The 14637-nt window shown below is 33.6% G+C and overlaps 1 protein-coding gene across 4 annotated transcripts; it reads left to right on the top strand.

The window, feature by feature from the left end:
• Nucleotides 1–292: 292 nt before the first annotated feature.
• LOC106313323 (metal tolerance protein A2-like) lies at nucleotides 293–6556 on the top strand. Of its 4 annotated transcripts, none has more exons than XM_013751109.1 (7): nucleotides 293–541; nucleotides 909–992; nucleotides 1066–1231; nucleotides 1411–1486; nucleotides 3101–3193; nucleotides 3283–3351; nucleotides 5274–6556. In XM_013751109.1, exons 3-7 carry the CDS (start codon nucleotides 1170–1172, stop codon nucleotides 6402–6404), a joined length of 1431 nt encoding a protein of 476 aa, XP_013606563.1. In that variant the 5' UTR covers nucleotides 293–541; nucleotides 909–992; nucleotides 1066–1169; the 3' UTR covers nucleotides 6405–6556. The 4 variants fall into 4 exon arrangements, with proteins under 4 accessions (XP_013606563.1, XP_013606564.1, XP_013606562.1 ...); XM_013751108.1 differs by having other exon boundaries at nucleotides 294–541; nucleotides 1399–1486; XM_013751110.1 differs by lacking the exons at nucleotides 3101–3193; nucleotides 3283–3351 and having other exon boundaries at nucleotides 1399–1486.
• The last annotated feature ends 8081 nt before the right edge of the window (nucleotides 6557–14637 follow it).

Genomic DNA, 14637 nt, shown 5'->3' with positions numbered 1-14637 from the left:
AAAATTTAGTCCAATGGGATTCCAACTTTCGCGTCAAGAGGGTGAAGACTACTCGCTGTAGGAGAGGCACACGTCTCAAGTGACTTTAAGACGCTACGTAGCTCGCGTAGAAGTAGATTGGTTTCCACGTATTGCCAAATGTCTTTAATAGTGAGCCAATACATTAGACTCAAACGCTAAAGTCATAAGAGCACCATTATCGGTGTCTTTTAAACGTCTCTTAGCTGCCGACTAGGATAAAAAATAAATGAAAAATGGGAATTACCTTAAAAACGTCTCTTAATTAAGCATAAGAAGAGACATATCTTGTAGACACGCGTCTGATATAGGGAAATCTCCTTCTCTCTCTCATCTCTATCTCTCTTTCAGCCGGTTTCGATTCCAAAATCTCGTCCTTGATCTCTCTTCGATGATTATCGGTCAACGTCTCTCTCGGTGGTTGTCGTACGACCTCGGCGTTCAAGGAGAAGGGAGTCCTCAGCGTCAGCGAGTTCGTGCTCGCCGGCGATGATCTCGCCTCCAAGTGCCCTACCTGTTCATGGTTAGCTATAAAGTCTGAGTTTTTATTGATGAATGTGAATTCAAAGTTTCGATTTTTAGTTTTTGAGGGTTGTGAATTTTGCAATTATACGATATGGGTTAGCTGTAAACTTGATCGCAGAGGAATACAGGTGAATGGGTATCTCTAAGTTAGTGATAAAGCTATTGACTTTTAGTGTTTTTATATACAAGTTTGTGAGATTGTGATGAGATCAACCAAAGTTATGACTTGTCGTTTATGTATGCACATTCTCTTAATGGGTATCTCTAAGTTAGTGATAAAGCTCTTGATGTTTAAGCTTGGCTGAATCTGAGCTTCTTTTATGTTTGATTTGTTGTTTATGTATGCACATTCTCTTACGTGGCAGAGGAATATGAAGCTGCTGGAGGAGAAGTGTTGGTTGATGATGAAGATGATGATGGTTGGCTGGCTACACACGGGAAACCGAAAGGTGAAGATTAATTTAGTGTTTTGCCTAATCCATATTTCTCACATTTAATCTTTTGTCTTGATATTTGCTACAGATAAAGGCAACGAAGATGAGAACTTGCCGTCCATGGTGCCTTGGATATAAACAAGAAAAGCGGTATACGATCAATGCCAACGTATTTTGGAGCTGGGGAAGAGGATGATGATATTCCAGATATGGAAGAGTTTGATGAGGCTGACAATGTGGTGGAAAATGATACGGTGCGTTTCTTTTGTTCATTGGTCTTTGATGAATGCCTTTTAATCGTGCACATGAATGATCAAGTTTCTAGGCATGTGTAGCTGTGTTTTGCCTTCGAAAATATATCTCTTTTTTATAGTTTCTTGGTCTATCAGTAGTTGACAAATCTTTCTCTTCTTTGAGTTAGGCAACTCTTCAGTCAACTTATCTTGTGGCTCATGAACCTGATGATGATGATAACATTCTCCGAACTCGTACAAATGATAACACTCAACGTAAGCATCATGTCTTAACATACCCAACGAATTTCCCACTGCTTTGTTATCTTGATTCTCTCATTCTTTTGGCTTAATAGCAAACTCATAACACTTCACTTCACTTAGCAAAATCATAACACTTCAACATTTTTAAGAAAACAATGTTCAATAATTTTTTTGTTTTAAGAAACCTTAACTAAGAGATTAGCATTGGAGCATAAAAATGTTGGTGTCTTTTAAAAGAGTCTCTTAACACATATTTATTGCTTAAAAGTAATATAAAATAGATAAGAGACCCTAGTTGAGTATCTAGGATAATGATGCTCTAATCAGCTTAAGCATTCTAGTTCAGCCTAGGCTTGGGCAGTTTAACCTGGACCCGAAAACTGTAACCGAAATCGATTCAAAAATACCATATCCGAAGCCGAATAAAATATTTACAAGTACCTTTTTGGTCCAATTTTTCACCAGATGAACCAGAACCGAAAGAAATCGACTCGAATAGATCCATACTCGAAAAGAACTGATCCGAATAGACCAGTCCCGAGAAGAACCGATTTGTACCCGACTTAAAAACATGTATATCCAAAATTATGTTTTTTTGTGTTCTCTTTTCTATATACTATTTTGTGATTTAGTTGAAATATCTTTGTTAACAATATTTGTATTATTTTGTAACATTTTTAAGTAATATGAAAATTTGAAATGTAAAATTTAGAGTTTAAAAATGTTTTATTTTAATTATTAATAGGTTAATTTAACTTATTTTTTAAAATTTTAGATATATATATGACAAATATCAACTAAATGTGATAGAGTTTGAGAGTGTTATGTCCCTTTCAGATCCTAAATATCTGAATCCGTTATAGACCCAAAAGTTATGAGTATTTTATAGATATTTTAGTTATAGATCCGGACCGACCCGGACCCTAGAATAACTATTCCGAACCGAAAATTTACAAATATCCACTGGATCTAAATGTTTACTACCAGAGAGATCCGGATCCGGATCCCGAAAGAACCGATCCGAACCCGACCCGAAAACCTGAACGCCCAGACCTTATTCACCCCAGTACCTCTCATCCAAAGAGACACACGAATATTGTTCCGAACATTATCCAGTCCATTACCTCTCATCCAAAGAGACACACGAATATTGTTCCGAACATTATCCAGTCCATTACCTCTCATCCAAAGAGACACACGAATATTGTTCCGAACATTATCCAGTCCATTACCTCTCATCCAAAGAGACACACGAATATTGTTCCGAACATTATCCAAAACTCGAAATCATGATTTGGTGCACACTTTATATTTTAACTAAAAAATATCTTGTGGTGTGTGGACAAGAGTTAATGAGATGAAACATAAAAAACATCATAGCAAGTTTAGGTTATTTTACTTTTCACTTTGTAACGCTAACGCATACTTCTATAATACAAAACTTTGGATACTTGTACTTCTGATTTGAGTGATCCCGAGTAGTCCAAAAAATGATAGTCCCACAATATGTATACTCTTGTTTGGACTGTTTTTTTACTCTGTGATATCACATGTTAACTTTTATACTAATCATAATAAAAAAAATACGTCCCACATTATTCATTTTGAATATTTACAACTGATAAGCGTGCAAACCGCAACGTGGACATTATGAGGGAGTACTGCAGGGAACAGAACATCAAATATTTCTATGATATCACAGACCGCAGAGATTTCAAAGTATGGTAGTTTTGAAAATTTCCATGGAGTGAAAACTGTGAATCCCTATCTTGCTTGCATGTGAATAAAGTTTCATTTCTCATCTGTAGGCTAATCCGGACTACAAAGGTGTTTGCCATGTTGCGCTTGCACAAAAAGGTCATTGCGGGCCATGGGAGGTAACAATCTCTCTCGCTGGATATGATTGGCTTTGTTTGGTTTGGTTCGGTTCTATTGTTGTTGCTGTTACGATTAAGAAAAGTTCATTTTTTTTAAGAAACTCAAATTAAGAAACTACCATTGTAGCTCAAAAATTAGGTGATTCTTAACTAAGGTCCTTAACTAAAATTTATTAGTTAAATAGTCATTAAAATGTATTTAAGAAACCTTATGGGTTTCTAGGGATAATCATGCTCTGATATATACACATATATATGCTCTAATTCAGAGATACATTTTGCCCAGACCCGAAGCCCTAACGAAAACCAATCCAAAAATTATACAAATTCAGTTCATGGTATGAACCTGCACAAAAAAATATGTTGGGTATTCTTTTGCACATTTTAAGTTTCAAGTACGGCTTTTCAAATTAGTTTCATGTTTAAGATACAAATTTTGATTTTTGAATATATATATATATTCGTAATTACTTTCTGATTAGTTTTGGATTTTCAAGTGTGTTTTTATTCAGATACATATAGTTTATGTACTTCACATCTTTTTGGTCCTAGGTATCAAAACCGATTTGAATCCGGCGCACATTCGAAATTTATCGGTTATTTATTAGTAGTTGCTGTAGGTGCTATCCACAGCCCTATTTATTTCTACAACATCAAATTCAGAGCAATCAAGCTTTAAATTTTTTTTTGAAATCACAGCTTTTGAAAGAACTTACAGCTGTGCAAGTGCTCTGTAGAGCCAAATATTCAAAACAATTGTTTAGTGCTTTCTATAAATTTCTACAGCAATAAAATTTAAAACCACAGAAAAAAATTTACAGATTTTTTTTTTACAGCAAAAATTTTAAATCTACAGCCATTACCAATCGGACCCTATAAATATTTAGTTATACGATCCGAACAAACCAAAATTCTGTTGAAACTGATCCAAAATTAAACAGAAAATTGAGATACCTATATGTTCGAATATTATCCAAAGACCTGAAATCATGATTTGGTGCACACTTTTAATAAAAAAATATCTTGTGGTGTCTGCACAGTGTTAATGAGATGAAGCATAAAAAAAGACATCATACTGAGTTTAGGTTGTTTACTTAGGATACTTGTACATTTGCTTCGAGTACCAAGTAGTCATAATGAGATAGTCCCCTCAATATTTATACTCATGTTTGGATAGGATTTTTTTACTCGTAAACTTTTATACTTTATAACTAATCGTAATAAAATGTGGAAGTCCCCTTAGTCCAGTAGTTTGACTAAGGATTCATTAGTAGTTTGACTAATGGTTCATTAGTGCTTCTACAACAGGAAGTCTGAGTTTCGAATCCCAGCAAAAGCGAATTATGCAGATTTATGGAGAAAAACATATAGGAGATCTTCGGCATGTCGCAAGTACATTCTATAGAATTGTCTTGTAATATTTATCATAGTTTGTAATAGCATAACTAACAATCTACAAAAAATAATAATAATAATAATCGTAATAAAAATAAGACATCCCACACTATTAATTGATTTCTTCTTGCTTTTCACTTAAAACAAATTAACTTTTTTACATGCTATTAAATTACCCGAGACGTAACTTTTTTTCTTTTGGAAAGAAATTGGGTAAAAGTAAATAGTTCAAATCCAAAAAAGTTAATCACGAGTTAGTTTCCTTTCTTTTTCTCTAGTCAAATATTCTAGGATTTTGTATATATAATCATGGAAGGAGAGACGAGTAGCATTGTGGAAGTTCCTAGTTCTCTCTTCATCAGTGTAGTTTTTCTTCTTGCTGATTTTTTTTGCACATATATCTCGCTCTCTCTCTCAAAGGTAGGTTGGATGCGTATTTTATTTCAGAGTCAATAGTTTGTCTAATTCTGCTAAACTACATATACGTTTCGTTGCGTTTATACTTTTTTTTTCCTTCCTCTGTTTAGATGGAAGTTCAAAGGCAACTTGACTATGAGGAAAGCCATCACGACCACGTGGTTCAGATTTCATCAGTCGAGGCAAGCTTGGTGAAGGCAGCCAAGAAGACATGTGGAGAAACACCTTGCTTGTTCTTTGATGCCAATTCATTATCAAGGGAGGCTGGGGACCGTAAAGCAGCGATGAAAAAACTGTTGGTGGCGGTTGCGCTATGTAGTCTCTTTATCGTCGTTGAAGTGATCGGAGGCATTAAGGCCAACAGCCTAGCTATTCTCACTGATGCTGCTCATCTTTTCTTGGATGTAACAGCTTTTGGAATTTCCTTGTTCTCACTTTGGGCTTCAGGATGGGAGGCAACCCCACGCAAGTCTTATGGATTCTTCAGAATCGAGGTCCTTGGTGCCCTTGTATCGGTCCAGATGATTTGGCTTCTTGCTGGATTCTTAGTATACGAAGCTATCGCAAGACTTCACAACGGCGGTGGCGAAGTTCAGGGCTCTCTCATGTTTGGTATCTCTGCATTTGGTCTCATGGTGAACCTTGCAATGGCTTTTCTGTTAGGGCACAGCCACGATGGTCACAGCCACGGTGGTCACAGTCACGGTCATGGCCACGACCATGAAAATCAACACGATCACCACCACCACCCACAACTATCTGAAGCCTTGCTCGAGGAAAATGGCACTAGGAGTGAGAAGAAGCGGAATCTAAACTTGGAAGGAGCTTATCTTCATGTTTTGGGAGATTTAATCCAGAGCGTGGGGGTGATGCTAGGAGGGGCAGTGATTTGGTACAAACCTGAGTGGAAGATCATTGATCTCATATGCACCCTTCTCTTTTCAGTGATTGTGTTGGGGACAACGTTAGGCATGTCTAGGAACATTCTAGATGTTTTAATGGAGTCAACCCCACAAGAGATAGACGCGGACAAGCTTGAAAAGGGAGTATGCGAGATGGAAGAAGTAGTGGACGTCCATGAGATGCACATTTGGTCCATCACTCCTGATAAAATTACACTGGTGTGTCATGTGAAGGTCAGACCAGAGGCGGATGGAGATATGGTTCTGGACAAGGTGATTGACTACATCAAGACCGAATACAACATCAGTCACGTCACCATTCAGATTGAACGCCAGTAATGCTTTTGAGGGGGTGTGTTTGTGCTGTATGAATTTAGACCTTGGTAAGATAGGGGTCAGTTATTATTCTGTCTGCATTTTACTTAATAAATATTAGGCTCCTGTTTTTCTATCAACAACCGTTCTCTCTAATAAATAAATAAAATTATAGTTCTAGAAACCATGATACTACCAACAAACATATGGTGTTATTGAACAAAGTATATTTGCACTTAATGTGACAAACCAAACCTTCTTGGGTTAATGACACACAAAGAAATTGAGTCCAAAAAATTATCACTAGACTGGTCACGTTACGGAACTTGCAAAATCATCAAATATATATACAAAAAAAAAAAAAATCCTAATTAGTAAAAAGTTGGTTCCTGGACATGTGTTTAATTTGTCAAACGGTGTTAAATGGCCAAATCATCAAATTTACGCAAAACAATAACTCTCTTTCCATACACCACTCAGCTACTTAAATAATAATCTCTAATTTAAACTGTAAAGCAGAAGAAAATATAACCATTGATTCTTGTCTTGCCCCAAGATCAAACGCCTAGCTAGCTAAACATCGCGATCACGGAAGCGAGAAGGAGAATGAACAACGTGAGTGGAAGACAACTTGCCCATATCCCGGGGCTACAAGTGTGATGGTAGAGAGAGCATGGACAATTTGTACAACCAAGTGAGTCACCTTGTTTAAAGTTTTCTCTGAAAGCATAGACAGTTTGTACTCCTTTTGTTTCGTAGCCAATCTAGTTTGGGGATCGATGTACTTGACAGCCTGTAAAGACCACATATATACACACAAATAATACTATATATACTATTACAATATACTAGAAGATCCAACAAAGTTGTCAAACATACCTCTGGATGAGCTAGTATCAGAGCAGCTGCTAGATCTTTCTCTGTAATTTCACGGGCTTGAACGTCAATCATCATAGTCTTATCCCTTGTGCAAGCGTATATCAAATCAAGATCACTTGAGCTAAGCTACTACACGAGGTTTGACATCAAACCAAATTACAGCAAATGAGAAAGAGGCCAGAATTTGTGAGTTAGGGGAATATACCAATACAATGTTGAGTCTAGTTTTTTTTCACCCCATATCATCAATATTCTTAAAACTTTCAATGTTTTATAACACATAAACGTAATATCTATTTGTATAAAGTTGAAATAAAACATAAATTGACTAATTTTATTATATTTGCGGATAAAAATAATTAAAATTTTAAAATAGTAATACTTACAAATTTTACAAGTACTAAAATTTTTAAATAAACAAATATATTAAATATGCTTTATAAAAAATATATAACAAAAACACATACATTTTGGATCCTTAGGTTTGGCGGCCTGCTATTAGTTCTGTTTTTCATCATATACGAAGTTTCCAGAATCAATTTTAACCTAAATGCTACAATTTTCAGAACATACTAATTATGTAGTTTCTATTAACAACTTCCATCAAATATGGGACGATATGCATGCAGTATTAAGAAGAGTCCAGGTTTATCCTATGATTTAAACTTTCGCGGTAAGTGGATCGCGTAAAGGTTCTATAATGATGGGCCAATACATTGGACTCAAAAGCGAAAAGTTCTAATCAGCTTAATTTAGAATCGTAGATCGGCCCATTCTCCATATAAATATGCTCTCGTAAATCACTCATGCGCATTTTACCATGATTTGAAAACGGATTTCGATATGGTACTACATGATCAAATATCTTTTTATTTTCTTCGTAGTCGGAAACAATCAGTTTTAACATTACTGGTTTCTTTTCTTTGCGCTACTCGCGAATTGAATTTTAATTTTTTTCTCAACTTTTAATTCTTATAATATTATATTAATCGTTTTGTTTGATTTTGAATTTAATTTTAAAAATGTGATGTAGATTTATCTTCTACTAATGTTGTATGAACGTATATTTCTAAAAGAAGTATCTATATTATGAAAATTGAGATTCAAATAAGAGTTGTTTGAATACATGAATAACATCATAAATGTGAATTGTTTAGAAAAACGAATAACAATATAAATGAGAATTGTGTTGAACGAATGGTAGTACAAAATAATACTTACCTATTTTTAAAAGATTTTCATTCTATTTTTAATCAATTCTAACCACTTAATCCATTACTTTACTAAATATACTAAATAAATTGATATCTTTTATTATTGAAGAACAATACAAAATTTATTTGTTTTCAATTTTTAATTTATCTCTTACATTCATTTTCTCACTTTTTAACTGCTTCATTAACTATATTTATTATAATATTTTGACAGCAATTATTTTACATATTAATTATAATAAATCGATATATTTGAATGAAATTATTCTATTTGTGACAAAAATTCAAAATGGTTAAGAATTTTTTTTTTTTTACATAATTAGTTAGACACAGACATTCAGATACTTGTTCAGCTACGAGTTATTTATTTTGGGTATCAAGTTTTTTGAGTTTTAAAATTAGGCTTCACTCAGATATTATAAATTTTCATGTAGGTTTCAAATCGGATCTTCCCAAGTCAAGATGAATTCAATTTTGATATATAGAAACCTACAAATATAATAAAACTAATGTATTTGAAGTCGGTTGGATATTTGTACTAAAGTTACAATATTAATCTATTCAGTTCAGATAGTTTGAAATCAAACTAAACATAACTTAAAAATAACCAAATAACCAATAGTAACCATATTACCCTATTTGATTCGAGTTCGATTCTGATATATAAAAACCTAAAAATATTCAAATATACTTATACATTTAATTATTATGACACATATAAAATATATAATATTAATCATGAAAAAATAATATCAATTTATAAAAAAACTAAAAATTAACACCCACACGGACGTGCAAGTCAATCTCTAGTCTATCTTATTAAAATAGAAATATCTTTAAGAAGTGATTGAAAACATGGATATCAGTAAAAAAATAGATATAATATTGTTTGAAAACATGGATAACAATATAATAAAGAAGAAAAAGTAATAGGTTTATGTTATTAAGAAAAATTAGAAGTCCATAATGTTATATATTTGGGTCAGTTTTAAAATATACAAAAATGACTCAATCTAATTAGCTAAAAACATCTTTTATCTAAAATAATCATAAAACAAAATTTAAACTTTATACACATATTTCAAATCAAAATATTAATTTAAATTGATATATCAAAAATTGATTCAAAAATATACATATATTCAAATTTTGATTTTTACTAAAATAATTTCCAATTTAACCATTTTGAAAAATGTTTTAAATACATATAAGAAAAAATACAATACAAAGTCCAATTTCAAACACTAATTTAAATTATGGTTTTTATATTTACAAAACTAGATCATAATAGGTAAGTCCTTTTCTTTTTTGCCAAACATATTGGGTTTTATAATCTGTTTTAGGGTTTGATTCTTTCTGCGTTCAAATACTTAGGTTTTGTGTTGTGTGTGCCAGGAGATCCAACAAAGCTGTCAAACATATACTATTAAACAGTACTTGGAGATCCAACAAAGTTGTCAAACATACGTCTGGGTGAGCTAGCTTCAGAGCAGCAGCAAGATTTTATCTGTGATTTCACGGGCTTGAACGTCAATCATCATAGTTTGTCCCTTGTGCAAGACTATATCAAATTAAGATTACTTGAACTAAGAGCTATACAAGGTTTCGACCACATACCCAAATTACAAGAAATGAGAAAAAGGCCACACAATCTATGAATTCAGGGAATATACCAATTACACAGATTTTGTTTTAGCTCATCCATAGTTGGACTCACAACAATCTGGCCACCTATCCTACCTAATCGGATGACTCCAATAGGTCCTCCCCATGAAACATCCGATAGCATGAGCGCAGGCGATGATGCATCAGGTGTAAGAATATCTGGATCCTGTTTCCCATCTGATGATAGAACACTTGCCATTATCTGCAACGTGACAATATTTTAACAAATGAAGATTCCCGAGAAGATACTTCCACATAGATCAATCTCCTAAGGATTCATACCTGAACCCTTAAACAATGGTCCGATTGGCTTACCGTTGAGGCGGCCACATAAAAATTCCCGCTCTTTTGGAGCACTTTTCTTCGCATATACGTATTTGGAATCAAACCTTAAGCGTATTGCTTCTCTTGACAGTAAACCTGATAATATATATATATATAACAAACTTCTCATCTCATGGCAGAAGATAGATTCATCAGTGAATTCAACAAATACGTACGGCATAAAGGTAGTAAGGTACCAGGATCATAGATTACTTCAAAGGATGCCAACATATACAAACAACCACAATAGCTTCATAATCAAAATAGGTTTGAAACATACAGTGAGAGCTAAGAAATCACTTAGCACACAAGTAACGAAGTGGAGAGAAACTTTGATCTCGTCCATGCCGAGCACGATGGAACCATCTGCAAAGCCAGCGATCTTTCCCGTCTCGAGCGTAACCACGCGTGGGATTTATTAAATCCATGTCTAACTCTATATTGTTTGACTAGTAATATTGTCTACTTTGAACCTTAAACCCACATGATTTTATTTTTTTGTTTCTTTTCCAAAAAGATTCGTACTAATTCAAGTTAGACATTTCTTTATATATTAGACATTCTTTGTCTAAACTTTCAATGTGGGACTTGAATTGATATCTCTCATTCTCACCTTTAAATCAAGGACCACACTCATCTTATGTCTTCTCATTTAGCGAAATTACTTAGAACCTACCTTGTCGCGGCTTCAACATCGATCTTTATCTCTGCCCAACCTCCCTTTCTATTTCGAAGGGTCTCATTCTTACTCGAAGGGTATTTTGATCTTTTTGCGTATTTCATCAACTTGGTTCTGATACCAATGTTGAGATTTATTAAATTCATGTCCAACTCTATATTGTTTGACTAGTACGATATTGTCCACTTTGGGCTTTAAATTCACATGGTTTTACTTTTGTTTTCTTTCCCAAAAGGGTCGTACTAATTAGAGTTTGACATATCTTTATATATTAGATACTCTTTGTCTAAACTTTCAAGACTTGAATTAGCATCTCTCATTCACAACATTTCATATATTTTCTCCTTTTCAGAATGTTGCAATGATTTAAACATATGTTAGCATTTCTGCTGAAGTTCTTATAAGAAAAACTATGATGTAACGAAAATCATTAACAACATTTATCTAAACAAAGATAGTATTACACAAAATCATCCAATCACGAGACTGATTTCATATTTTTCACTAATTTTTTTATTCTAGTTGTAAATTGGAATGTCATAAAAAAATTTATATTAAAATGGCGTATATATTAAGTTTTTTTTTGGTAGAGACATATAGTAAAATTTAATTAATCCGAAGAAAAAATCAATGAAAATGTTATTTGTATAGTAGTTTGATTCACCACGATCTCTACGTTAAGGTTTTGGTTTTCAAATATAAAATGCTCAGTCATTGAATATACATGTTTGTATAGTAGTTTGATTCTTTGCATAAGGACTTTCAACCGACGAAACAGACTTGATACAAGCTTCAACATGTATGTCACTAGGAACACTCCCGTTCCGATACTTAGGTGTTCCACTCAACTCCAGGATGATGTATCTTACTAACTATGAGCCACTATTACACCAAATAAAATTTCGGTTCTCCTCTTGGTCAGTAAAGTCTCTCTCTTTCTCGGGAAGACTACTCATGATTAATGTGATCTATGGAATCATAACGTTTGGGTGTTCGGCTTTCATATTGTCGAAATCTTGCATCTCTCAAATCAACTCTCTATGTAGCATACTCAAGTGGAAGGGTAATATTGAAGGTCATAACTCAGCTAGAGTCTCCTGGGAAACATTGGTATACTAAAAGGTAAGTAGGGCTTGGAATTAAAGACCTACTATCATGGAATAAGGCATGCAATCTTTGTCTAATATTGTTATTGTTTTTTTCGACCTGGCTCAGCTTGGGTCCAATGATTTAAGAAGGTGATACTCAAAGGCGCTCTGCATAATTATTCGACCACGCCTCCACGAAAATCTTTCTCCCGTCTAGTCAACAAGCTTCTAAAACTCAAGCATCTTGTTTTCCCCTTGATTAAGCTTCGGCTTCAGAATGGGGAATTAGCAAGGTTCTGGACTTATCTCTCTGGGTCCAGCTCTAGATTGGGTATCATCAACTTGCCACAGTCTCTTCTTTGTATTCTAATGGAACTTGGAGGCCTTCCTCCAGCTCGATCTGAGCCTCAACTGCAGCTCTATGCCTACTTAACAACCATTCAGTTCGAAAGTAATCAAGATTATTATGAATGAGAGATAAATGGTCAGACATCAAGCATATTCAAAACGAGAGATTTTTACGATTACCTTCGTGAACCCCAACCAGATGTCATATGGGCTTATGCTGTTTGGTTCTCCAGAGCAATTCTAGGTCATAGTTTCCATTCATGGTTAGTGATTCAAGAAAGAATTCCAACGCGTGATAGACTGATCAGGTTGGGGATCCAAACAGACGATTGCTGCATTCTCTGCAACCCCACACGAGAATCAAGGGATCACCTCTATTTCTATTGTATGTACAGTTATGATCTATGGAAGATGGTGATTAGAAGACTTCGACTAATACATCAACGAGCATGGACTGACACTTTTGCACAGATGACAACTCTCCCTCCACCAAATTCGGAAAGAAATTTGACCCTCCTCGCTTGGCAAGCAACTATGTATTGGCTCTTGCATGCAAATACCTTCAGTTCTTCGGATCAGATCTTCAAGCTGATGGATCATCAACTGAGGAACAAGATTCAAAGCTTCAGAGAAACTAATCCGACTCGATCCTCACAAATGATGCAGAGATGGATTCGTTTGGATTGACTACCTTCATCGCCTTCGACTTTCCTCCACCGTCTATAACTTCATCATCGATTATTCCCTTAACTTTACAAAGGGATTTTCTTAATTAAGTTTTCTGGTTAGTTTCCAAAGGCTTGTAAAACATTTCAGTCTTTATTTAAATTTAAGAAAGCAAGTAACAAAAAGATGGTTTTACTTTGAAAAAATTAATTAAAAAAAAACACTTAAAAGTAAAAACCAGAAGCTGAAACCAAGTACATAGGAACTAGGGTGGATTTGGTGTATAACCATAGCAGAGAAAAGATTAACCATATAGCCATGCCTCGAAAAATGTGTCACTTTGCCACGTAAATAGACATTACAAACTTTTGCGGTGAGTGAGCGTGCGTATATTACACACTACAGTTATATGCCATTCTATTTACAACGGCGATATAGAATATCGTTTTAACCATGATGTTATAACAAATTATAATATCATTTTTATAATATTATTTATTTATAGAGTTCAATGCAGCTTAAGTAGTAGACAATATGAAAGTACCTATTTATTCGTGTGACTAATGTTTAGTGTATATTATATTATGTGAAAGAACATATTTGACTGATATATTCCAAAGAACAAAAATTTACTATTCTATATTTTTTGACTAAATATTACTCCTTCTGTTTTACGATATAAGTAGTTTTACCTAAAAACACTAATATTAAGAAAGTTGTTATTTTAAAATATCTATATCATTTAATCAATAAATTCAACCATTTATAAAAAATCTAACATTATTTCAATGGTCACACAATATCCAATAAATTAAAAAGGTGCATCAAAATATGTAAACTACTTATATTGTGAAATAATTTTTTTTTTACTAAAACTACCTACAATTGAAAACAAAGGGAGTATAGTAGGTAAACATATATAGGGAATTAAAAAGAAGAATAAGGAGAGATGAAAATGGGGAAACGTATGGTATATATAAAATAGTACGGTGTATATGTAAAAATATAGGAAAAAAAACGAGGATGACAAATAGAAATAAAAGTATGAAAAAGGATGGGATGATAAAGAAAAAAACGAGAGAGAGAGAGAGAGTACTTACGATTCTATCGTATGTTTCGTAAAATAGATTACAATTACAACAATATATTATTTGAACATTATATATTAGAGAGAGTAAAACTAAGGATGGAGAGAAAGAAGGACATATGGGAGAGAGAAAAAGAGATGGAAGAAAAAAAGATTGATAATAATATCATTCTAGTTTTCATAAATAGAATAAAACATAATCTTATTATAAATGTACATATTCAATTCAAAATTCAAAACATATACAACAAAAAGAATTAGAAATGTACATATTCAATTCAAAATATATACAAAAATAATCTATATT

The sequence above is a fragment of the Brassica oleracea genome, chromosome C9 (assembly GCF_000695525.1).
Source record: "Brassica oleracea var. oleracea cultivar TO1000 chromosome C9, BOL, whole genome shotgun sequence".
NCBI classification, from domain to species: Eukaryota; Viridiplantae; Streptophyta; class Magnoliopsida; order Brassicales; family Brassicaceae; genus Brassica; species Brassica oleracea.
The sequence above is the reverse complement of the archived record's forward strand: the minus strand, read 5'-3'. Positions and strand labels throughout refer to the sequence as shown.